This window comes from Xyrauchen texanus, chromosome 49 (assembly GCF_025860055.1).
Source record: "Xyrauchen texanus isolate HMW12.3.18 chromosome 49, RBS_HiC_50CHRs, whole genome shotgun sequence".
Taxonomy (NCBI): Eukaryota; Metazoa; Chordata; class Actinopteri; order Cypriniformes; family Catostomidae; genus Xyrauchen; species Xyrauchen texanus.
Genome location: NC_068324.1, coordinates 17,862,197 through 17,887,327, shown reverse-complemented (window position 1 = coordinate 17,887,327; position 25,131 = coordinate 17,862,197). Strand labels below are relative to the sequence as shown.

At 36.7% G+C, this 25,131-nt stretch overlaps 1 protein-coding gene across 1 annotated transcript in view; it reads right to left on the bottom strand.

The window, feature by feature from the left end:
* Positions 1-24,081, bottom strand: part of lamb1a (laminin, beta 1a) — a 42,863-nt gene extending 18,782 nt beyond the window's left edge. The window contains exons 1-21 of the mRNA XM_052123024.1: positions 23,990-24,081; positions 22,830-23,002; positions 21,485-21,623; positions 18,022-18,095; positions 16,355-16,543; positions 16,206-16,269; positions 15,829-16,031; positions 13,384-13,504; positions 12,597-12,785; positions 11,689-11,865; positions 11,436-11,548; positions 10,113-10,192; positions 9,021-9,156; positions 8,765-8,923; positions 7,996-8,123; positions 6,488-6,608; positions 6,190-6,397; positions 2,886-3,029; positions 918-1,149; positions 674-837; positions 178-402 (exon numbers count right to left, since the gene is read on the bottom strand). Of these exons, the coding sequence (XP_051978984.1) occupies positions 178-402; positions 674-837; positions 918-1,149; positions 2,886-3,029; positions 6,190-6,397; positions 6,488-6,608; positions 7,996-8,123; positions 8,765-8,923; positions 9,021-9,156; positions 10,113-10,192; positions 11,436-11,548; positions 11,689-11,865; positions 12,597-12,785; positions 13,384-13,504; positions 15,829-16,031; positions 16,206-16,269; positions 16,355-16,543; positions 18,022-18,095; positions 21,485-21,623; positions 22,830-23,002; positions 23,990-24,020 (3,070 nt within the window). The 5' untranslated portion in view covers positions 24,021-24,081. The remainder of the gene's footprint in view (positions 1-177; positions 403-673; positions 838-917; positions 1,150-2,885; positions 3,030-6,189; positions 6,398-6,487; positions 6,609-7,995; positions 8,124-8,764; positions 8,924-9,020; positions 9,157-10,112; positions 10,193-11,435; positions 11,549-11,688; positions 11,866-12,596; positions 12,786-13,383; positions 13,505-15,828; positions 16,032-16,205; positions 16,270-16,354; positions 16,544-18,021; positions 18,096-21,484; positions 21,624-22,829; positions 23,003-23,989) is intronic.
* Between the last annotated feature and the right edge of the window lie 1,050 nt (positions 24,082-25,131).

Here is a 25,131-nt window from a genome sequence, read left to right as displayed (position 1 = left end):
TGTCTATCTGTCTGTCACAATTTCTACATTGGTGCATGCATGGTTTGTATAAAAAGAAAATGGTGTTTAAAAGTCATAAATACAATACATATGAAATATACAGTATTTGGATAATATTTGGAGGGGGAATTTTACTTTTAAACCCAGATGCCGATTCATAAAATCTCTAGCACTTACTTCTACAACTCTGGGTCAGCGCATTGCCATAATAGCCAAGCTTGCAATGGTTGCAACCCTCTCCATCTGTATGGTACAGGCATTTTAGACAGGCACCCGTGCGGGCATCACAGGACACCGGGTCCATCATGTCAATGTTGTTATTGCACTGACAGGGCCTGCATTCTCCGCCCACCTCGTGCGGGTTTCCATAGTAACCGGGGGCACACTCTTGACACCTGGCACCTACGGCAACACAAAGAGGGCCATGTATTAAATACAATTGACCTCTGATGCATGTCTAAACATTTCTTGACAAAACAGCTAACATCATCTTTTAAAATTGCAGCCCTAGCCACATGTAATTGTATATCGTAGAGCAAAATATTGCCATATTCTTCTATATAATCTATATGACCAAAGCAAGTTTTAGTAATTGTTATGATTAAAGCAATTTTACAGCATCTTTTATGTTGACAGATGCCCTTATAAATCAATCAAAGTGCCGGTTGGTTACCTTTATATCCTTGGTTACAGACGCAGAACAACTGATTAGAGTCGAAACTCTTATAGCAAGCACTGGAGAACTGTCGGCCACTGCCAGGACCGTCAGGACACATGCAGGGGCGGCAGTGGTCTCCAGAGCCCAGGACTGGGTCACCATAGTAACCACTCAAACACCTGTGGAAGTGATTTTATGATTTAATGTCAAGCAGTTCATGAGAAACAAAACACTCTAAACAAACACATTAGTCACTGACCTCTCGCAGTTGTGTCCAGTGGTGTGGTCCCTACAGGACAGGCACTGACCCGTGCGCAGGTCACACTGCTCAGCGTGGCCATTGCAAGTGCAGGGGTGACAGTTCGGGAATCCCCAGTGTCCTGGCAGACAGCGATCGCACTGCCGTCCGTACGATCCAGGAATACACTCACATTGACCAGTGGACTCATGACAGAAAGATTGGATAGAGCCCTCAGGACTGCAGTCACAGTCTAACCAACAACAGACAGACTAGAATTACAACCCCAATTTCAAAAAAGGAGTTGCTACATTGAAAGCACTACACCTAAACATTATATGATGTTTTACTTTGTGAATTTCATAGTTTTTTTGAAAATGTACAGTAATTTCAAATCACGCTCCTAAAAAGTTGAGACGGGGCAATATAACACTAATAATAAGTTGACGAGTTGAAATAACAAGGTGATGTGAAACAGGAGACGTTCAACAGGTGAGGCAACTGTGTCATAGTACCGTATACTATGTAAGGAGCCTAGGCCTTCAAGCCCAAGGATCATTCGAGACTTGTCAATTTGCCAACAGATGCTCCAGCACTTTGAGAACAATGATCCCCAAAGACAAATAGGATATTTAAAAGATTCAAGGAATCTGGTCAATTCTTGGTGCGTAAAGGGCAAGACAAAAACCATTTCTGAATGTGTGTGATGATCTCTGTTCCCTCAGACGTCACTTAAAAAAAAGTCATTCATCTGTAATGGATATCATGAACATGGGCTTGGGATAACTTTAGTAAACCTTTATTAGTCAACACCATTTGCCGCTGCATCCACAGATGCAAGTTAAGACTTTACTGTGCATAGCAGAAGCCATACATCAACATTGTCTAGAAGCACTGTTGACTTCTCTGGTATCAGCCTCATCTTAGATGGAAAGTAGAACAGTGGAACTTTTTTGGTCTGAAAAGTTTTTGAAAAACAAAGCTGTAGTGTTATCCGGGCCAAAGAGGAAAAGGGCCATCCAAGCTGTTATTAGCATCAGGTCCAAAAGCCAGTGTCTGTATGGGCCTTGGGGATGTCAGTGCCCACAGAATATTTCAGTGTCTGAATGCAGACAGATACGTAAAACTTTTGGAGCAACATATTCTGCCATCCGGCACTGTCTTTTCTAGGGACATCCCTGCATTTTCCAGCAGGACAACTTCCAACCTCATACTGCCTGGATTACAAGTGCAGAGAGTGTGGGTGCTAGCAGGTCTGCCGCTGGCCAAATGCCCTACACACATTTCCGGGGGTCGTCTGTGTTCCGCAACTGCTTTCGGGTCCTTGAATAACTTATAACGTGTAAGTAAGGGCAGCCGGTGGACTTTCTGGTGCCATCCTAGGGTAAGATGGTGCCCCCCTAGGGAGTTGGTGCCCTACGCAGACTGCATAGTATGCGTGTAGGAAGCGGCGGTACGGGTGTTAGACTGGCCTGCCTGCAGTCCTGACCTGTCTCCAAATGAAAATGTGTGGCACATTATGAAGCACAACATATGGAAATGAAGACCTCGTACAACTGTGCAGCTAAAAACCTACATAATGGATTATTGGGGGAAAATTCCACTTGTGTCTTCAGTGCCCAAATGCTTAATAAGTGTTATTAAAGAAATGGTGATGTTTCACAGTGGTAAACACTTGTTGCAATCATCTGATTTGAAAAAACAATGAAATTCACAGGGTAAAACATCATATTATGTGTAGTTGTGGTGCTTTCAATATAGCAAAGTGTGAATATCATTTACAAATTACTCCTTTTTGTGTTAATTAGCATTTTTCATACTATCCCAACTTTTTCAGATTTGAAGTTGTACACTAGTGAAAGGACATTTTAACTACTGAACTCAACCAATATAGACTGGGAATACTGCAGGACTCCATTTGAAAGAAATTCCTAAAAAAGCAAGTTACAAATATGATGCATATGGTAGAAATTGGTCAGATGAACTCACGTCTGCAGCCTTGCGGTCCAAAGAGGAAGGTAGCTGGGGCGCATTTGTCACAGTTCCTGCCAACCACATTGGGACGACACTGGCACTGGCCACCGCTCGGGTCACAAACAGTGCTGAGAGACCCCTGAGGGTCACACTGACACGCTATTGTGATAAACAAAGAGAACTATAAATAAAAAAGAAATGGCCTGCATATATATAGATATACACTGGTGGCCAAAAGTTTGGAATAAAGTACAGAATTTGCTCTTATGGAAAGAAATTGTTACTTTTATTCACCAAGGTAGCATTCAACTGAACACAATGAAGTCAGGTCATTAATAACGTGAAAAATTACTGTTACAATTTGAAAGAAAATTTCAGAACTTTTTAAACTACTTAAATCCTCCACATGCAGCAATTACAGCTTTGCAGATCCTTGACATTCTAGTTACCTAATATTGACCTTAAGACATGCCAGTCTATTATATACTGTGACAACTCAAAAACAAACACAAAGACAATGTTAAGCTTAATGTAATGAATCAAACAGCTTTCAACTGTGTTTGATATAATGGCAAGTGATTTTGTAGTACCAAATTAGCAATTTAGCATGATTACCCAAGGATGAAGGCTGCTGGAAATTACATTTTTCAAATAGTGGTGGTGCTGTTTTTTACATCAATAATGTCCTGGCTATACTTTGTGATAAGTTAAATGCCACGTGAATTAAAGTATCAATTTCCTACCGAAACAGCGAAATCTGTACATTATTCCAAACTTTTGGCCACCAGTGTATATATATATATATATATATATATATATATATATATATATATATATACATACATACATACATGCATACATTATTTGGATCATTGCATCAGTAATTGTCCAAAGAAATAAGAAAAATAAAAAAAGAACCCTAGCAAAAATATCAGCCAAGATTTCTCTTTTATATATAGTTGGTAGTGGAGTATTTGAACAGCATAACCTACAAAGCAAACAACCATATTTTCAATGTCTAGCTTCAGGGAATGGTACAAATTCTCTACAGCTTTTACTTTTTTTAATCTGGGTTTTTCTTTTTTTTAAATAATGATTTTCATTTCATGCATTTCATCTAGGCTTAATAATGCTTAGACCCGGCCACATAGCTAGTGCAGTTTAACAAGGGCTCAAACCCAGAGCAGCCCTGGCCCTTCTTGTGGTTGTGCACACCTCATTATTCATATTGAGCTAAATCACTGAAATTTAATTCAACACCTCAGTGGCTTGACATTGAAGCCATAATCACGCACAACTGCTTTGTCTTGCCTAGTGACTTGGCAAGTCATATCACTTTGAAAGACCTAAAAAATCCAAGTGAAATTTTGAAAAGTCACTGGTTCATGGCCTGAAAGAATAATTTCCTATAAAAGTTTTGGGGAGTAACAAATTGAAAGCAGCAACACTACAAAATTCACTATATATTGAACAAAAAAATTTCAGTAGCATGACATTAGTTTAGCTATTTTCAAGTATCGTTTCCAGTAACAATCCAAAAATTAGCAATGTAGCACAACAAATCAATCAATCACTACGTATTGCACAAATATTTGTACAGCCTAGTGAGTCAATAATCAAACACATTTATCTAGAGTGTACTCTCTCTCTCTCTCTCAAGTAACATTCAGAAACATGATTCACTGATTCTCTTGCATTTTAGGTATTCTTTTCATGACGACATATTTAATTAAATGCTACTATTGATTGCTATATTGCGTTATACTGTATATTGCTATTCTGTGTGATCATTATAAAAGTTATAATATAAGGTGTTTCTAGTTTAATTCATTGTTGTGGCAGGGCGGAGGACAGGACCGGTGTGTAGGATCACGACCCGGCCCCGCCCTCGGCCCTGCCACAATTGTGTTTAGTGTAAATTTACCTGTTCAAGTTTAAACTTTCACATTAATTAAGATTTATTAAGTACCTTTTTTGATTTTGTGCCAAATATAATAAACTGCACTGATTAAATGAGCCTATATGATCTGATAGTGATATAAAGACATTGTCCTCATAAATAGCTAGTAGTATATGCTTGTAGTGTAGCTAACTAAATGTAGCTGGACTTGTAGTTTAACTACTTTAAAATATTAGTAGTCTGGCAAACTACAGTTTAAAGTAACTTCCTCAACAGTGCTTAAAAAGGACAACGTTAAATGAAGATGACTTTTTGTAGAAGTGTTTTGTATCTTCTTGTTATTGATTTTATCATGAACATTTCCACAGTAATATTAAAGTTTGCGCCTTGTTTTATGCCTCCAGCTATGTGTTTTGCTTTTCCTGACTTGACAGCCGATGAAATGTGCCAGGAAGCATGTAAGGCAGTGTAATTAGACCTGAGGCCCCGTTTCAAGCTCTAACATGAGACAGGAAAGCACTTCTGCAGACAGAGGTGAATGAAAGCTGAATGAATGATGACAGAATGAAGATTGGCACGCCTGTCATAAAGGGGAAGGGGAATGTTTATGTGGTTAGAAAATGGAGCCAATGTCACACAGTGATGACATGGTGAATATATGTGTGTGCTCTATAATCAAAGTGGGCTGACAACAGTGAAAAGATCAGAAAGGAGACTTGACAATTGATGGAAAAATTGGCACCAGGGTTATATCGGATGCATTAATGAAATTAATTTAATATGTTTTATTTGATCAATTAATTACAATTAAGTGATAAATTAATTAGATTGTTTATTATTAATAATAATAATAATAACAATTTAATTAATCAAATAAATTATTGATATTCTTCTAATTATTATTATTATATTTTAGAACCAGGGCTGCCAAAGTTAATGCATTAATTCAATAAGTTAAATATGTTTTATTTATACTGTACATTTAATTTGTGTTAAATTAAATTGATTTAATTCATTAAATATGTGACAAATAGTGATAGACCTTCTTAACTACAAATGTATTTATAAATGAAATCCAAATGTGACTTTGTACAGTCATTTACGGTGTTATATGGTAACATTTCATTATCATTGAAGTTAAATAAATCTGAAATATCATGTATGTGCACAATACACAAATAATGCAAAGGCAGACACATTTTGCTTTCTTAAAATAAGAATTGAATGCATTACAACAGATGCAACGCATTTTGAAAGAAAAAAATATTTAAAGGCAAATTTCAACAAAATCAAACTTTAAGATTCCCTTCATTTCTATTCACACATTTCTATATGTTTTTATGATTCATTATTCTAATTTATGGACACCCCTATTTTGGACACCCAGAATGTTTTGTGTTTTTGCATAAAGAAATGTACCTTTTACTCCCTGGTGCAGAAGAGTTGATACACTAAAAATGTAGTCTCTGCAGATATCAGTCATGGGGGTTTTCACCACCGCTTGGCTGTTCTCCAAACAGCGGTACCGCTGGAAGTTTTCCCAGGCACTGTTAGACACCAAGTCTCCACCCTCTGATCCGGAGCCAGTGAAAATATCCAGGTTTTTGCAGTGTGGCATTAGCACAATCTGGGCAAAGATCAAAATCGACCATTTAGAACTTGAGGATTCAAATGCAGTTGAATGCATTAATTTGATAGGTTGAAAGAGAGAGCATACCGAGTCGATGAGTGTGTATGGTGACTGGACATCACTCAGTGGTGAGTACAGAGACATACTCAAACGCACAGTATAGTTCAACCCCTCCTCAAAGCACACAGGCCTGGGCAGCACCACATACCTGATGGCCAAAACCAAGAGAATCCAGTTAGATTAAACTATAGCATGATTTAGACCTGCTTGAAATCATCAAAACTTTGTAAGTTGCCCAGCTGCCTTCTAAGGCAGAATCCCAACCGAAATGGAACCTCATAAACCTTTCAAAAAATGTAGAGTTCGGTCAAACTTGCCGCAAATTCACCACTCATTATTTTCGCATGCAAATTTGCTAGTCACCGCAAATGTTTGATGGAAGTTTTCAGCTCTTCACTGGTAGTGGTGCACCAAACCACTACCATCACAAGAGTTTTCCGCAAAGCTCAATTGCATGTGAAAATATTGAGTGGTGAATTTGCAGCAAGTTTGTGCTACTCACTTAAAGCATGCTAGAAACTCGACTCTCAATTGATTACAATAAAGTCTGACATTAGCATGTTGCAAAGCTAACAACATAATACTCTAATCATAATAAAAAAATAGCTTACATAATTATGGGTTAAATAAGCCATTTTTATTTAAATAAAAAAACATTACTATTTTAGCAATGTTTTCTGTTTTTTAATCAAATAAAATATATTTCTATTGACTCTTTTTGGGATTCTCTTTTCTGAGGATACTTGAGATTCCTTAGAAATTGGTTAAAATGTGGTATTTTAAAGGAATATTTAACCCAAAAATGTTAATTCTCTCATCATTTTCTCTCCCTCATGTCATCCCAGATGTGCATGACTTTCTTTCATCTGCTGACCTTAAATGAAGATTTTTAAATGAATAATTTCTCAGCTCTTTTGGTCCATATAATGAAAGTCAATGGGTGCCAAAATGTCGAAGCTCCAAAAATCACACAAATCAGCATAAAAGTAATCCATACGACTCAATGTCTTCAGAAGTGATATGATAGGTGTGGGAAAGAAACAGATGAATATTTATGTCATTTCTTTACTATAAATTCTCCTCCCTGCACAGTCAATCTTCACTTTAACTTTCACATTCTTTTCTTCTTGGGCAGTGAGAAGAATTTCTAGCAGAAAAGGGCTTAAATATTGATCTGTTTCTCAAACACCTATCATATCACTTCTACGGATTAAAACACTGGAGTCGTTCACTTGCACCTATTTACTTGCATTATATGGACCTAAAATGCTTAAATATTCTTCTAAAAATCCTAATTAGTGTTCTGCAGAAGAAAGAAAGTCATACACTTCTGGAATGGCATGGGGTGAGAAAATGATGAGGGAATTTTCATTTTTTTGGTGAACTATCCTTTTAAGATAGTTCTTAGTACAATCTTTTGAAATAGCCTTTGCATCTGGAATGTGCCTATTATGCCTTAAGTGCTGCCTAGGCAGTCAGCGCACCAGGTTTTGGAACAGAGCTATAATGTCAGTTTTGAGAATGAAAGTCTGTACCTGGATCCAGGATGCAAAGACACCATCTGGTTGTCATCATCAGGCATTGTGTTGGCACAGCGGCTGTCAGCGGTAATGACATGAGGTCTGATGACAGTCATCAACACTTCCTCCCACTGTTCTGGCAACTACACACAAACATTACAAAAGATCTACAGATGATGTAATATAATGATGTCATGTAAAGGTATGGTTAATCTTAGCACAATTCAATACAGTTGGCTTTTGTTAGTTGCCTTTAGTTTAGGGAAGTGCAAAACTACATATGATCAAAATCAACCACTCGGTGGGTTGTCTGAAAGTCTAGAGAAAGCCCTGTGTAATTAGGCTGGTTTTGGATTCACTTGACCCCATTTGGACATGTTTCTTAAGAGGACATTTACAAAATACACATTATTGCATTTAAAAACAGCTAGACAAACAGTGTCTCAAGACTTGGGCTAAATTGAACTTGACAAGCTGTCTTTTAAGAGCAACACTCATGGTAGAATATCAAAAAAACTGAGCGATGTGACGCAACGGCAAGGACCTCCATCTGGAACGTGTATGGTTATAGCGGCAATGCTTTATAGGGGATGAATTTAAAGATGAGACTTTTCAGAGTGGGTTTTAACATGTAAAAGCACAGCACACTAATTTCTGCACCACCCCTAAAAATAACAAAACGTAAAAAACATCATGACCCATTCCTGTTTCAGGTAGACATTACAAAAGTCTTTATAAAGGCTATAAAATTGAGTTAATATAACACAAAAGTGGAAAAAGTCACCTGAGGTTCGTAGCGAATGATTATGTCATAATCCATCGAGTAGGGGATGTTGTCGATGCTGAATTCAAGGTAAGCACCTTCAGGAACGTTCACAAAACCAATACCAGTCCAAGTAGGAGATCTGTCCTGAGGGTGGGTTCTCGGGACAACCGTCACACCCTACAGAGACAAAGAGAGAAGTGTTTGGATCAACTATTCTAATGCTTGAGGACTCAGAACAAATGAAAACACTGACAAAAACTCTAAGGAGACTTACAGGCCCAAACTTGGCATCTTCTGCTTCATAAGTGTAGTGGTCCAGAGCAATGAAGTAAAAACCAGACTCTACCTGGTCGCAGCGTCTGCCAAACATGTGCTCACGACACTCACACTGGCCAGTTTCAGGAGAACAACTGGGAGGAGAACAATCATGAGATTTAGAGTGTTCTTCTGAAAGATCTGGGAGAAAATAGCTCATGAGGCAATACTCAAAGCTGACACATCCAAATCTTGTGAGAAATGGCACCCAAAAGTTTGTTTGACTGTAGTTAAAGGCTGCCTTTTAAAGCATGTGAATAGGGTTCTTTTTGGACGATATAGCTTGTCTAGGCAAACACTTATTCTAGGATTAAGAAACATCCTTTCATTGTTTTCTGAGGCTTCTTACCAGCTGTTTTTTAATAGGTGGAGAAAAAGTTGTATCATAGCTTGTTGAAATAATGCTGGTAAGAAGCATTGAAATAATGAAACAGATGTTTCTTGTTACCACATTAATGACACCTAGAGGAAAGTGCAGTATTAGGGAAATCTCGATATTTTCTGAAGAAAGTGTGGGTGGTGCTTGCCCCTGCAAAAAGTTGCAAACATGATGCTATGGGTGGTTGCAGGGGCATTGCTATTTGGTTTCTTAAGTCTGCTCAGTGGTTTTTTATTACATCGCTATGGGGTTGCTAGGGCATTGCAAGGTGGTTGCTAAAGTGTTATGAGTGGTTACAGTGAGGCACTTACAATGTAACTGAATGGGGCCAATTTTTAGAGGGTTTAAAGGCAGAAATGTGAAGCTTATAATTTTATTAAAGCACTTACATTAATTATTCTGTTAAAACTATTATTTGAGTTGTAAAGTAGCTTAAATTTTAGCTTAACTTGTATTGAACCAGAATATTCCAGTTTAAGTCAGATCGCATTGAAAAGTACAAATGTTCACAAATGTACAGAACAAGTTACTTGCCAAAATGTACTATAGGTTAAGGGTTTGATCAAATAATTTGTTTTTTGTAATTGTAAGGTTAATAGTGATGATGAAAACTGTAGTTGATTGAGTGAATCAGGCAGAAATCTGAACTTAGAAATGAGTCGTTTTACTCACTTATTGTTGAGTGCACCACCATGATCACAGTCACATGGTCTGCAGCCATTCATGTCATTACTGAGACCCCAGTGCTGAGGCTGAGAGAGAGAGAGAGATACTTGTCAAAACACTCTTTGAACAACACAATGTTTATGACAGACCTCCCAAGAAGCAAAAACAGCTGTTCTTTAAGTCATGAGATCATATTTTGGCAAAAAGCTAAAAAAGACCAGAAATCAACCCAACATTTTTTGTGCCAGATCACACTTAGCAATTGAATAAAAAACATTTGTATGATTTTTAAATATATATACTGTCCTTCAAAGAACAGTTTATTAAGTTAAGTAATTACATTGTATTTAAATTCATTTATGACTGAAATCGGCCTCTTAAACTATAATTTGGTATCCATCAGCATATTTTTATGTGAATTTTCGAATATTGCTTAAAGAAATGCTGGATGGAAATACTTAAAATGCAAATAAAATCTCAAAAAGTTGCATAAAAAACATAGAAGCTCATTTGAGATGGATAATTTTGCAAGCAAATAAACTATGATGGAAATTTACCAAATATACATTTTCCAAATATGTTGCTATAGAATTTATATTGGAATATAGATGTGCATCAGAAAAGTCATGTGACTTTGCCTCATCAAGACATGTGAATATATAATTCAATCAGAGAATATATTGCATAGCATCTGAAATGTTGCTCGGGTTATTCTGCAATGCCGGACAAAAATCTTTTCATCAAAGTGATTAGCTTTACTACTACATGCTTTTGCTCCCAGATATAAGGCATCTGCCCCTGAACGCCAGCAAACATGAAGTTCATAAGCGTGTTTTGTCTGCATGCTCTAAACCCTAAGTAATTCATTACATTTAATAAAAGAGCCAGTGGCCATTGCGGCCACTATTTTGTGGCAATTTCCCTATAAATGAATATACATTTTGTTCTCTTAATCACATGGGATGGAAACGGTGCTTTATTTGCAAACTGTTTCTGCAATATTCAGATTTTATGGATAAATTAAATCATGAACTCATATGGAAACATGACTTATGATCTGTCCTTTGACAGACAGATTTGGCTCAGATATGCTAAGTCATTTACAACCCATGTACATATGTACACTACATTTAGAAGGATAGTCAAAAACCTTTTTAAGCCATTGTTGTCAGTTTTAGGGTTCGTGTTGTGACTGCATTTAGCCTTTGTAGGACATTATAGCATCATGTTACCACTATAAAATGAAAATGTTATCCCGTAAAAAGCAGTAATTGCAAATTTACAGTATAAATGTGTGAAGAAATGATTTAATTAATGAAGAACACCCACCAGGCACTGGTCACAATTCCGTCCAGTGACCAAACGCTTACAGTAGCAGTTTCCTGAATCTGTATCACATGGGCTGCCACCCGGAACAGTCCCCAAAGTGTTGCAAGTACATGCTAAGTAAGAATAAAACAAAAATAAAAATATTTTATTAGAGATTCTTCAGAACTACTTTCACATGAATTGTTGAAAAATTCAGATTAAGTCTCCACAGCATTTAAAATCTTGCTTTGTTGTTAAAGGAATCTAGACTTACGCTGGCATCCCAGGGGATCGTCGCTAAGTCCATAGTGACCCTGTTTGCACTGGTTGCAGCGCTCACCCTCCACATTGGGCTTACAATGACACTGACCCGCGATAAGCCCGAGAGACACATCTGTCAGCGCATCACAAATTCCTCCATTGAGAGAGCCCAATGGATCACAGTTACAAGCTGTAAAGACAAATCCAGGCACAGCAGACTTAAAACGAGTAGGAGGAATAGTAGACAGCTGAAAAACGAATACACAGAACAGTACAAATTGTTACGCTATTTTACTGTCCACCTAATAACTTGTGCATTACATAATATGATCTTGACAGAAAAGCATGTCAGAAGATTAAGATCTAAACATCAGAAGATAAAGAGGCCCCAAAAAATGTTGACACTCGAGTCACATTTAAAAATGTATGAATGTCATTGCATAAAGAAAAAATATTAAATCAAGGGCATGTCTGAAAATCACTAATTTTTAAGTGCTTAAGTTGTTTTTAAGTGTCTAAATATACTTTGTACATAAGCTGTCTTTAGGTATCAAAACAGACAAGTAAATACAATGTTTAGGACTGACTACATAGTTTGCATTGGAATTCACAAACTGCATTTCTGCTTTGCTGCGTCAAAAGACTGGAATGAACAAACCTCAGCCACCACAACAAAAGGCAAGTGTGAAACCTTATACACGTTTGTTTTGAGGGAGGGTGGGCTTAGCTGTGGGGTGACAGACCACTTCAAAGCCCAAGTGTTTCCACCACTCTAATCTGAGATGAACAAAAGAACAACTGGAGCAGACTTGCGTCACAAACTGGACTAAACAGGTAGAGGAGAAGCGGCCGTCTGAAGGAAATGGAAGGGAAAATGTGTAGAGGTAATGAAAGGCAGAGGAAATGAGAGGGGGTACATACGATCGCAGATGTTGGGGTTGCGGATGTCCCTTTCTGGATGCTGGTAGAAGAACGGCTTGCACTGCTCGCACTGGTGGCCCATGGTGTTGTGCTGACAGTTGTCACAAACGCCGCCGCTCACGTTACCTGAGGCCTGATACATGGCCATGTCGAAATGACAGGAATCAGAGTGAAGGTTGCAGTTACATTCTGTAAAAGAAACCAGGAAAAGCAATTATGACCAGTTTGTTTGGAAACTATAGTGCAGGAACAATAATACAACAAAACATTCTGAAAGAATTGTTTAGAAACTATATCACAACTTTTACTTCTTTTAGCATTCAGTAAATAGATTTTAAAAACTTTCAGCCGATTAATCGGTTATCGCCTTATTCACCAGCTTCATTATCTGTATTAGCATAATACCTGCCAACAATGTGCTGATATTTAGCACAATTCAGCAGTTCAGGCACTGTGATGTGAAGCGTTAAAGTTAATGTGTGTTTACAGCTAACTAACATATTTGGCAGCTAGCAAATATACTTTTATTTGGGTAAAGTAATTAAAGATAACATGAAAGATGTTGTTTTCTAAGCACACTAAAAAGGTAAACTTGGAAACCTAATGGAACTAATGTACTGTAGTATCAATACTGAGGTGCCAAAGATGGCAACGTTTCAAAAACAAAAATTTGTCATCGTGGCAACCCTATTACAAGAAATATATAAAGAATATATAACAATATATAAAATTATCATTTGCAATTATTTGATGAGTTACAATAATTTAACGTTAGAATTTGTCATACTTTTGCAGGCGTTGGTGTTGCGTCCCTCCGCGGGCCTCCATGGCAGGTCATGGTAAAAGTCCTGACAGTGCTCACAGTTTAGACCTATGGTGTTATGATTACACATACAATGGCCATGGACCTACAGCAAAAGCAGACATAATAGTGTTTAAGACAACTTAAAATAATTGTAATCTAATATGTAGTATTTAGAACAGAGTGTGTAAAAGCACCAAAAACCAACTGGACATAGGACATTTTTAAAGCCCCCATATGTACATAAATATGTTTGTTTTTTTTTTAAAGCTGCATTTTCTAAAACACCACACATTAGTTCAACTTATACACAGTATGAAAAGGTTTTGCAAAAAAACCCAGACAAGATAGCCTCATCGCACAGCGGAAACCCAGACAAAACCCAGTTGCTCAGAACGATCCACAAACCTGGGGGCCAGGGATCAATGTTTAATGGAAACATGTAAATGCTTCACGCTGCAACCCCCCAATGTTCAAGAAAAATCTACGCCCTTGAGATTAAGATCAACAGTAGGTGTAATTTCTTTGTAAGTGCACTTGTAATGGACTGAGACTGATCTCGGTTCAGACGGATTGTAAACAGAGGAGACGGCAGACAAAACAGGATCCTTGTTGCTTTACTGTATTTATTCATTGTTTTAAAAACACACTCATACAAAAAGAACATTCATAAACATAAAGAAACACACCATAAAAAGTATTTGAATATGGTTGCGCGAGAACAAGACCCGTGCATTTCCTGTGCACCATGAACATTTACACTGTAAATAATTAAATAATGAAACCATGAAGCTGTCTGCATTCTTTCATACTAATGTGAAACAGATCCAGACCGAGTTTGCAGTGGACTGTGATGTGAGTTCAAACCATTTCTTTCCATGACAAATGCGTGTGAAATGTTTTCTTTAAATCAGTGGTTAAAAAGCCACAAAAAAGTCAGCTGCATTTAACTGCTGCATCAAAAGCTGCATAAATTAAACAAATTGTACAAAAATATACTGTCTCTTCTCCCTTTGTTTAGTACAAAATGACAACATAAATCATGAAACTTTCTTGAATAAAGTATGTGTTTTGTCATATGCGATTGCTAAGCCCAAACAAATCAGTGTATTTTTGTTTTTACTCATTTTCTGTGCTGACTGAAAACTAAACACCTCCTTATTGCCATTGGGCCACGACATCGGTAGATGTGACCTTGAGCTCCACCTACTTTGAAGTCGACATCTAATTCCGGTTACAATGTTCAGCCAGCTAAGAACAGTCAACATGAACATCATCGTGTTATTAACGATAACGGAGTTATTAATGAGCTGGTGCAAATTTACCATCATTTTCCAAGAACATGTCTTTATTTTTATTTTGTATTAGTCTACAAAATGAATCAAATCTTTTCAATTACTCTAAAGTGCCCATTCACTCTGTTGTTTGATATGTTGCTTCACTCATGTGTTGTCTGCAGCCGAAAGCCATTCACACCCAAAGTAAGAAATGTCTCTCTTATCATCATCTGTATTAACTCTTTTGTCTGTATTCTACCCATTAACACTCTTTTATACACCCATCATTGCAGAATTTTCTGTTGCATGATAAATGACAATAACAGAGTGTTATCGGAGCATATTATGGCAGCGTATAGTGGGTTAGTGCATCAGCACCATAAATGCAAAAGGTAAACATTACAAATTACACATTAACTAATGCATATATTTTACTTTAAATCGCTAGAGTAGTTAAAACAGCTTTTATTTACGGATTTTGTATGAATTCTCCTCATTGAATAAGGTATGAAGTCATTGATAACATATTTTAATGTCATATTAGTTGATGTTCTATATGAAGTCTTGAGTGTCTCTCATATATTAATATTCCTCAATGGTTCTTGAGATAAGGGACAAAACACGTCCTACATTAAAAAGTCCTCATTATGTTAAAAATCAAGAAATTAATAATAATAAAAATCTAAATGTGTACACTCATTTATTACTTATATTTTTACATAATTTCATTATAATTTAAAATAATGCATGCTCTATACTTGGAAGCACGTGTAACTTAACCTGTCCTCAGCAAGAGGTCACAATGTTAAACTGCCAAACAAATTATTTAAAAACGCAACAAATTCATAAATATCAAATTAAGGGAAGGGATCTGTCAGATATCAAACAATATATAAAGTAAACTTTGAATAATAGTTTCCATATAAAACTGTCACTGGCCAGTGTCTGAATGCTCGCTAACAGTATGTCGTTGCTCAGCTGTTTCAAACTTCTAACAAAGAAGAAGCACTTCGCTGTAAGTGATGGGGGCCTTAATTGTGAGGAATTCTGCAAGTGCAGAAACTGTGCAGCCTTAGCAATGGCACATACAGTATCTAACACATTATTAACAAGCTAGTTTTGCTAGTCATGTATTTCAGGCTCTTAAACTCACCATGCCCTCCATCACCTCTCCAGCTCCATCGATGGGGGCGCACTCAGATGCGTGACCATAGCAGAAACAGTTTCCTCTCACCACCATGTCATAGATTGCGTAGTAATACTTCTCCTTGATCTCTATACGGGAGTCCAGAAGGTTGTCTCCCAGAGTGTGCAGCTTGGTGAACTTCACCCTCAGATTGGTAATCTTCATCATGTCTATAGCAGGGGAACGCATAGAAAAAGATGCTACAATTTAGGAACACACATTTTTTATTGGAGTATTAGGCCATTGGGGCCATTTGACATCTTAAATAAGCATATATGTATTATAAAACGTTTTAGACAAAAATATCAAAGTTGTTGTTTCTTTTTTGCGCAACTTGTCCTTACTCTGGATTCGGGCACTGTACGGATCGTCAATCCTGAAGGCTGGATCCAAAACCCTAAATATGGCCTTCAGAACAAGAGGAACAAGAGTCAATTGAAAGTCCAGTACAATACATTTTAAAATATAGTGCATCAGATTTCCAGATGCTTACCTCGCCTTCAGTAGAGGGTTCAATGTCGGAGTAGCGAGAATCACAGATAACATCGTCCACTTTCATCATGGGTCCTTGAGAGACAAAGGGGAAGGATGCCTCACAGTCATAGGCAAAGTAACGGTACACCTGCCACGTCTTCCCAAAATCTGATGAACGCTCGATAACCATGGCAGCAGGACGGAATGTCTGGATAGAGAGTAGACAAGAATAGGGATGGGTGGATCTATATTAAAACAATCATACTTACAATACTGATGCTGTATCGCAAGGATTGATCCTTGGTATTACATTTTTTTTTGTATGAAAACATAAGTGTGTCAGATGATTTAAAGTGGAAGAGTACTAGCAAATAGGATTCATCCCTCAGCTCATTTTAACATCATCATGAGATTTTTCACTAAACTAAGGAAAGTTGACTTTGGCTTTTGTTGAAATTGAGGAGTCATAATTTGTTATTATGTATTGCTAATGATAATGGCTTTTATATATAATGTTAAATGGTTATAATTAACCATTTTATGCAAGAAATACATTTCATAGTCACAACAATATCCATTTAAAGGAATGTTCCAGGTTCAATACAAGTTGAGCTTTATGGACTGCATTTTTATCATAATGTTGCATACCACAAAACACAATTACCACTCATCCCTTGTTTATTTAAATAAATTAATTAATTAATAAAATTTGTATTACAGTTACTCATTACATGGTTACATTAAAGCACTTACAATGGAAATGAATGGGGCCAATCCACAAAAATTAAACTCCACACTGTTTCAAATGTGTAGACACACAATGTAAACATTATTCCAGTTACCATTATTCTAGTGTGATAAAATCGGTGACTAACCTTATTTGTTTAACCTTATTATAACTCCATCATCATGACAACGTAATGCCGACGGCTAATTCCTATAATCTGGTACAAACTGTAATGCCCGTAATTTTATCACTCTAAAATCACGTATTAATGTCTTGTACATATTGTTTTGAAATAGTTCGTATTTTAAAGTTTGTGTACTGGCCCCATTCACTTACATTGTAAGTGTCGAAATTTAACAGCACTTTTTGTTTAATTACGGGTCAAAATTATTATTGTGGTAATCAACATTATGCCACAAATGCTGTCAATTGAGCTTAACTTGTATTGAAACCAGAATATTCCTTTATTCCTTCCTATTGTGAATATGGAGTATGAGAAGAACCCCAAACTTGGCCATGTAGAAGGTCTGAACATTGCTATAAAGTTAATAATCACACGCTAATGGTTGAATAAAAAGAAACAATGAATAGATAGATGATGAAAGACGAAAGTCTTGTTCCTATTTCTCAGTAATCAAGGTAGCAAGCGTCACATGACCACTATTTTTTTGTTTAATATTCGCTTGCTGATCATGTGTTACTGTGAGATCCTGCTGAAATTCATGCCTTATCCGAAGCATTCCAGCCGTCTCAGTCGACTACACAGCTGGGTTTATCCCAGACCTCCCATGGCTCCCACACACTCAGCAAAACTTCCCCTCCCCTCCCAGGCATACACATCAACCCCTCTTCCCTTCCCACATTCTCCCTAAACGACCTCAAATCTCACCTCAGGCTGTGGCGACACCTTCCACACAACCACACACATCACAAACTGACAGTGTCCCTCACCCACTAACCTTAAAAGTCATGATGAGGTGGGTGAAGTGGAACTCTGCCTCGAGGTTTAGCTGGATTGTGACATTCTCCAAGCCTGTGAGTGAGATAAAGAGAGATTAAAGTTTAAATTGTATTTCTTCACCTGTTCAGGAATTCTTTTCAATGTTTTATTTATTTCTCTTCTTGAAACATCCAGACCTCTTGTCCAAGACCAAATTCCAAAGTGAAAGTCTTTTGACATCTAATAAAGTATATTTTATTTTGCAAATGTTATACAGTACAGTGCAAAAGTCTTAAAAGGCATATAAGATCCTTCACAAAAATATTTGTCTTAATATTTTCAGCTTTAGTATGTCAATAGGAAATTTTAACCCTTTGTGAAGGGTGGAAGGGGACAGCCTCCCTCCAACCTCTCCTGTAAAAATAAAAGCACTGACCTAATTGCGCACCTCTATGGGTCTTCAGCCCGGGAAGAACACCAATTTGCGAACAGGCGCCACTTTAGGGCGTAAAGGTGCCTGGTGGAAGGGGCTCCCATACATTTATTTTGCAAATAGAATATAAGAACAGGGAGCCCTGCAAAAGATGGCATTGCCCCCACAGAGAGCCCCAACTGAACCTAGAGTCAGTCTGGGCTAACAATAAGAGACAGAAAGAATTGAGACAGCCAAATTAGATAGAAGAACTGAGGTAAATTCTCCAAGAAGCTTGGAACATCCTATCTGCCAACAACTAAGGAAAACTGTGTCCAGGTGTATCTAGGAGAATTGGTGCTGTTTTAAAGGCAAAGGTGGTCACACCATATATTGATCTAGGTTTTTTTTATGTTTACTGGACTTTGTATGATGTTAAATTGATAAATGAAAAAAAATGTGGCATTATTTTTGAAGATATCTTCACTATGCAACATTTTTCACAAGTGCCTAAAACTTTTGCACAGTACTGCATTTCGCAGGACTTAATTGTAAAAACTTGATTGTCATTATTTTGACCCATGCACTGAAACCCAGAGGACAACAGCATTGCATAGAGGTTGCTCTTTCATAGCTCAGGAGACTTAATTGAACAATCGGATATTTTTAATTTACATAAGTATCAACAGTGTCTCATATGTTTCTCCAAAAATGTCTTGTTAGAAATACCAATAGACAAAAATGAGACAATTGTTGACAGTACAGTACAATAGAGTAAGAGTATATAGCTATTCAATTCATGTAGACAACTTGGTCTTGGAAGAATTTGATGTTTAGGTTCATACTGAAAACTCTGACTTGATTGCGTTTACAGTTCAGAAAAAAGTTCAGTGCGTTTACATGCGCAATTATAATCGAGCTATGATGAGTTTTTGCATGATATTAAGAGTAAATTTTATCATTCAACTTTTAAATTGCATGTAAACATAATGACAGGAGACACATAAGATTTTAAAAGTGCTTTCAGTGGCCATAAATAATAAAACTATAAGAATAAATAGTTATCATTTCTTTCATTAGGTATGGTCACCACCCCTGTATTCACAGGCTTTCTGTCCAGTTGGCTGCTGCTGTATCTGCTCCCCTGTCCTCCCACCCCACTCTCGCTCTACAAACTATACATTCACAGGATTCTCTGGTTGCATTCATGGCCGTTTCCTGTCCCTCTAGATTTCACACTCTCCTGCTGCAATAAATATTAAATCTCTGGATTTGCCTTTCCTAAGTTCTTCTTATTGAAGAACATACAGTATGTCATGGAGAATTCAGTTGTTACAGCTGGACTGGTTTAATGTAGGGATGTGCACGAGTAATGGAAAAATCATGTTCTCATTCTCCACCAGCTTGTCAACTATTTAAAACACCACTTGAATATTGCAAATTGATTTTCCTTTGCGCATTTACCTGCTGTGGGCAACGCTGAATTATTCTGTACTTTCCCTTGGAATCTCTTACCAAATCATGTAACTACAATTGAGTCCACTGGGGGCACTGTTGATGTGTATCGTTGAGGTTTTTGATGAGAGAAGATATCATGGCATCTGTACTTTCAAGCAAATCCAAATATGGCATTACTTGTAACATTCTGATTATTAATGAATTCTACACTGTTGGTATTCGGTTCTTGTTGGAGTCATGCAAACCAACGAACGAGGATCTGCTTTTATGGTGAAAAGAAAATACGAAGTGGTACGAGAAACTTTTTGAAGCTTTTCAGTCCAGTATGTACATTCAAAATCTGAACACCAGCAGAATGCATTTTATAAAAAGCCAAATTTCAACACTTGTTTTTCTAAATAACATGTGAAATTATATAAAATGTGACAGCCTTAATGCCATCAGTATTGGTTTTAGTGTAAGCTCTGGGTGAGTGCAAATTATTATTATTATTTCATTTTTATGAATATATATTGTTCATTAAATTTTTTCCCAAAATAATAGCATAGGTTGTTAAAGTTATCTTATTTTGAAACCATTCTTGGTAACAAATAAAGCAAAATCCAAATTTCACATACTTGTCATAGGCCTACTAGTTACTTTTTCTTATATTTTAATTTACGAGTAGTCAATTACTAATTTTTGGTGGGCTATTGTACTCGACTACAAAATTACTTGAAATACAAATATAGCGACCAGGCCAATTAATTGTCTTATATTAGGTCATTTTGAGAGGATCTGCATTGGCTGACAGCCATACAGTTACCAGAGTTGAGACTTCAACCTTGTGGGAGTTTTAATGTCTAAAAGCAGGTTTGCCAATGAAAACATATTGTTGAATATTTTATTTAATTTCTAATAATTGTTAAGTAAAATAAGTGTCTTTTCAATTAATTTCAGCAATTTTGTGAACATATCATTCATTAAATAAATTGTATTAAATTGCATATATGTATATTGGTATTATTAAGGACATCAGGCGCTGTGCTGTCTAGATACCGATATCAGCCGTTGAAAAAATTATATTGCTCAACTACTATTGAAGATGTTTCACCACAAATTTGAGTGGCTTAAGTTGGTCATATTCCCAACATGACCAAGTTTCTAAAATAAAATATGCTCTTTTAGAGTTAAACAATATAATTTTTGTTGTAGATTGATGATTTTTTGTGTACCTGACTCTAAAGTTTGACCCCATCATAATACTATACTAGCAGGCAGGTGGAAACCTCTTTCCCAAGGGAAAAAAGTTGTCATGCCACATTTTAAAGACAGGTCATCATCTTAACTGGCCAGCAATAAGGAAACTGCTTTGAACTTGTAAAGTTGTAAGTCCTACCATTGGTCTGATTATAGGGGAACTAACGGACAAACTAAGGAGAGAGAGTTCCCTCTAATAAGACCTTGTTTCACAGCCTTCCTATTTTCCAAAAGAACTGTAAAGTAACTACTAACTTTTACGACCAAGACTAAACAATAGACAAATACCAAAAACAGTACAGTGGAGAATAGCACTGGAAATGAAGGAAGATGAGTACTACTGGTTTTATTTTGGTATTGAAACTAAATGTACCATTTTCTGACTGCCACCAAGTCTTCAGGCGATTTGGGGCAAAAGTGGTGATAACATTTTCAATTCCGTGGCTGGATATTTGGTGCGTCTGCTCATTGTAGGACTCCTTGGAATCGCACATAAAGCATTTCTTCTCTTCCTGAGAAGAGAAGGGGTGAGAAAAACAGAAAATGTCAATTGCATTCTTGTGATGCTATATATTTCTCCAAATGCAATGAATCACTAAAGGTGTCTGAGATACCGAAGCAATTACACCCACTAGGTCTGATTTACATAAAGCAGTGGTTTCAAAGTTTGCTGGACTACAGAGAGCATTGATTTAATTTGCTCTCCAGATGTATAGTGTCTGGTGTGTGTTCCTCTGTGACATTTTTCTTTTAATTAAAAACCTATTGGAGCAGTAGCTGTTTTGAAAGTGATCTGACTAAACATTAGGACTTGTATGGTGTTGGTAGTTTTAAAATGTATCTAGCTTCATAAATTAAGCTCTTATCTTAAAAATAGCATGTTTCTCAACCTTATAACCACCATTTGACCTAACCAAGAAGGATGATGACATTGCCACAATGTTTAATGACTGTCTGCATACCATAAGCTCTAAGTCAAAATGTTTCACTGCAAAGGGTTGACTTTTTCAGATGATTAAAGGTTGAAAAAGACAAAGACATGAAGATGTGTGAGTGATCAAAGAACTGATACAAGATTGTAAAGCAAATGTCTTGCTTTCTCAAGTCAAGTCTATCTGATGAGTGATAATCAATTAGAATCAAAGTGCCCCTATAAACCTCCTGGTTGCATTTCTGAAGATTCAGAAGACCCTCATAACCCATTTCCAATAGCCACACATAAAACAGATTGGACCATTTACAAGGACATAGTCTAGACATCTGAAGGTCGTAGGACCAGAATCAAATCTCTAAAGGCAAACATAGTTCGCATATTTCAGAAAAAACCCACATGAAATAACAAGACCACAATAAAGGCAGATAAAAGCCCTGGGGATGTTTAAAGTTATCCCACAATTGGGAAAAAAACAAAAAAACTTTAACACATAAATCCTCAAGTGTGGTATTACAATGTAATTATCAGGCCAAATATAGAGCCCTCAGGGGTGCAGTTTTCATTTCAGAGGGACATTTATCAAGCAATGTCATGACATTATCATATTATTAATGTTTACACGTGCAACTTTTTAAAATACAAAAAATAAATACTTATTCCTCTCTAATTATTTGATATCACATTGCAGGTAAGTAACTATTTCTTAGCAAGTCTTATAATGGTGAACCATCAGCATTTATTTGACAGTGAAGGCTAGGTTTTTGAGATGTATCCCATATTTTACCTGCAAATGACTGACGATACAAAAGGGCTCAGGTCTTTGAAGTCCACATGTTGAGGTGGCCGAAATTTGGTGAGCTCTGCCAATGAGCAGATCTCCTGTCGCAGGGTAACAGCTCCCCTCTGTGCAAACATCTCTTAGCTCGGGCACCTGTGCAAGAACCCATGCCCCTAGACCTTTGTGGAAGATTAATATACATGTGAATTCATAACACTTGGTGTTCACCTTTGTTTATTCTTGTGTTTTCATGGTCCTTGAATCTTGGGTTTTAGAAAAGCTAAAAATGTAGGCCATGATGAGTGGAAAAAGTGCCTTTATACCAGTACCCAATTTTATATAATAAACAATGCAAAACAATATGCATAACTCAATAAATGCATACAGTATGTTATGTCTGATATGCCTCAATGTGTCACATGAGTAAGTTATCTAAATAAGATGCAATGTTCTGTAATTAGGTTTTCCAAACAGGGTTTGTGAGATTGTGATAGAAATACCAGTGCTGAAAAATATTTAACTAAAATGTATAATAATTTAAAAAAAAATAATAATGAATTGATATACAAAAAACAATAAAAACAGAGAGAGAGAGAGCGAGAGAGATTTGACATGCAAAGATGCTGTCAAATGTATTGTATTTGGAAAGATTATCATTATTTAAAACATCAGTGGATATGCTACTTGAAGTAAATAATTAATAATTCATGGGTTCATCTGACAAAGTGGTTGGGACCCCTGCTTTATCCTTGCTGGGGGAGAGAGATTTAAAGGAGCTCATGATGGTTTCTGCTGGTCTACCTCCATGGTCTATTGGCTGTTTTAGAGGGGTTTGGGGAACTTTTCAGATGGTCAGACTGAGAAACCAGCTTACTTACCAGCTAAACCAACTGAGCACAAGCTTGTCCATGCATAGGAGACCAGATTAAACCAGCTAAAAATATTTTAGGCTAATATAAGATGCCCCCCCCCCCCCCACCCCAAGCAGGCAAAGGTCAAAATAGGTCAAAACTGATTATATAAACTTTATAGTCTAATATAGGCTTTTTCATTTTTTAAGCATGAAAAAGTAATTAATAAACAAGAATTTTAAAGTTAAGTCAAAACGAAAGAAAATGCACAACTCTGCACAAAACCAAATCTGCTATTATGCCGTTAAAACTTACTTATAAGGGCTGCTGCAAGATGTAACAGCATGTTTTCCGAATCTTTTTTTCTTGCAGTAGTCTTGATTCTGTGTGGAAACTGTCTGCTCCCTTTAGACTGCGCCTATGTAATAGAGCAGCGCGAACCCTTTTCTCCCAGCACTACTACTCTGCGCATGTGCACCACGCCTCTAACGTCCCCCACCAAGGTGGTCGTGAGGTAAGAAACTTTAGCACCACAGGTCGGTAAGAACGAAAAGATTAAAAGAGCGATTAAATGCAAGTACAAACAAACTCGACTGTACCCACACGACAAATGAATAACAATGACAGCAAAGATTTGCACACAGTGAGGAAGTTATGCCGTTTGATGGGATATGAAACGATCCCTCATGAAAGGTAGTTTTATCTTCCCTCCTTCAAATGGGCGGGATTGTGTTTGTAACCGAAAAATCTTTGAAAAAGCCTGAAATGTGAAATAATGTTGGCTGTAAAGTGGTAACTTATTCGTCTTTTGACCTGTATGTTACAGGCAAGACAAATACAATGTCAGGTAGGTGTTTTGTTTTCTCCAGTTTCCCTTATAAAAAATATAAAACATTTTACCATGGTAAAGTGATGTATCCGATGGCAATGCCGTGGTTTGAATGATTACCATACTGTTTATTCACGTGCTGTGTTATTTGCATGATGTTTTAAAAAAAAAATACAAAATTACCATGGTTTATGTCCACAAAAAAAAAAAAAAAAGGTAGTACTGTGGTACTTTTTGTTTATGTTAAAAAAACAAAACAGAAAATGACCTATAAAGTATCTGTTGGCCATTCTCAAACTTTTTCAACATGGTGAGAAAATCACTAAATGCACTTTTTAAACAAAATGTGTAAAACAATATAGAGTCAAACCATTTAATATTATTTAATAAAAGGTTTGGTTTCAGAATGATGCCTTTTAAATTGGGTTTCTTTATTATTTGAAATATTTTTCATTACTTAAGTTAAGGAACATTTTTGTCACCATATTTTGATAATGACCCATACGATTGTTAAAGAAATGTTTCCCCTTTTTTTTTTTCAAAGATAAAAATTACATTTCACAATTGTAACAATTTTGTTAACAGTTATTCTTACTTCCAAAGATTATAACCTGAAATGAACTTACCT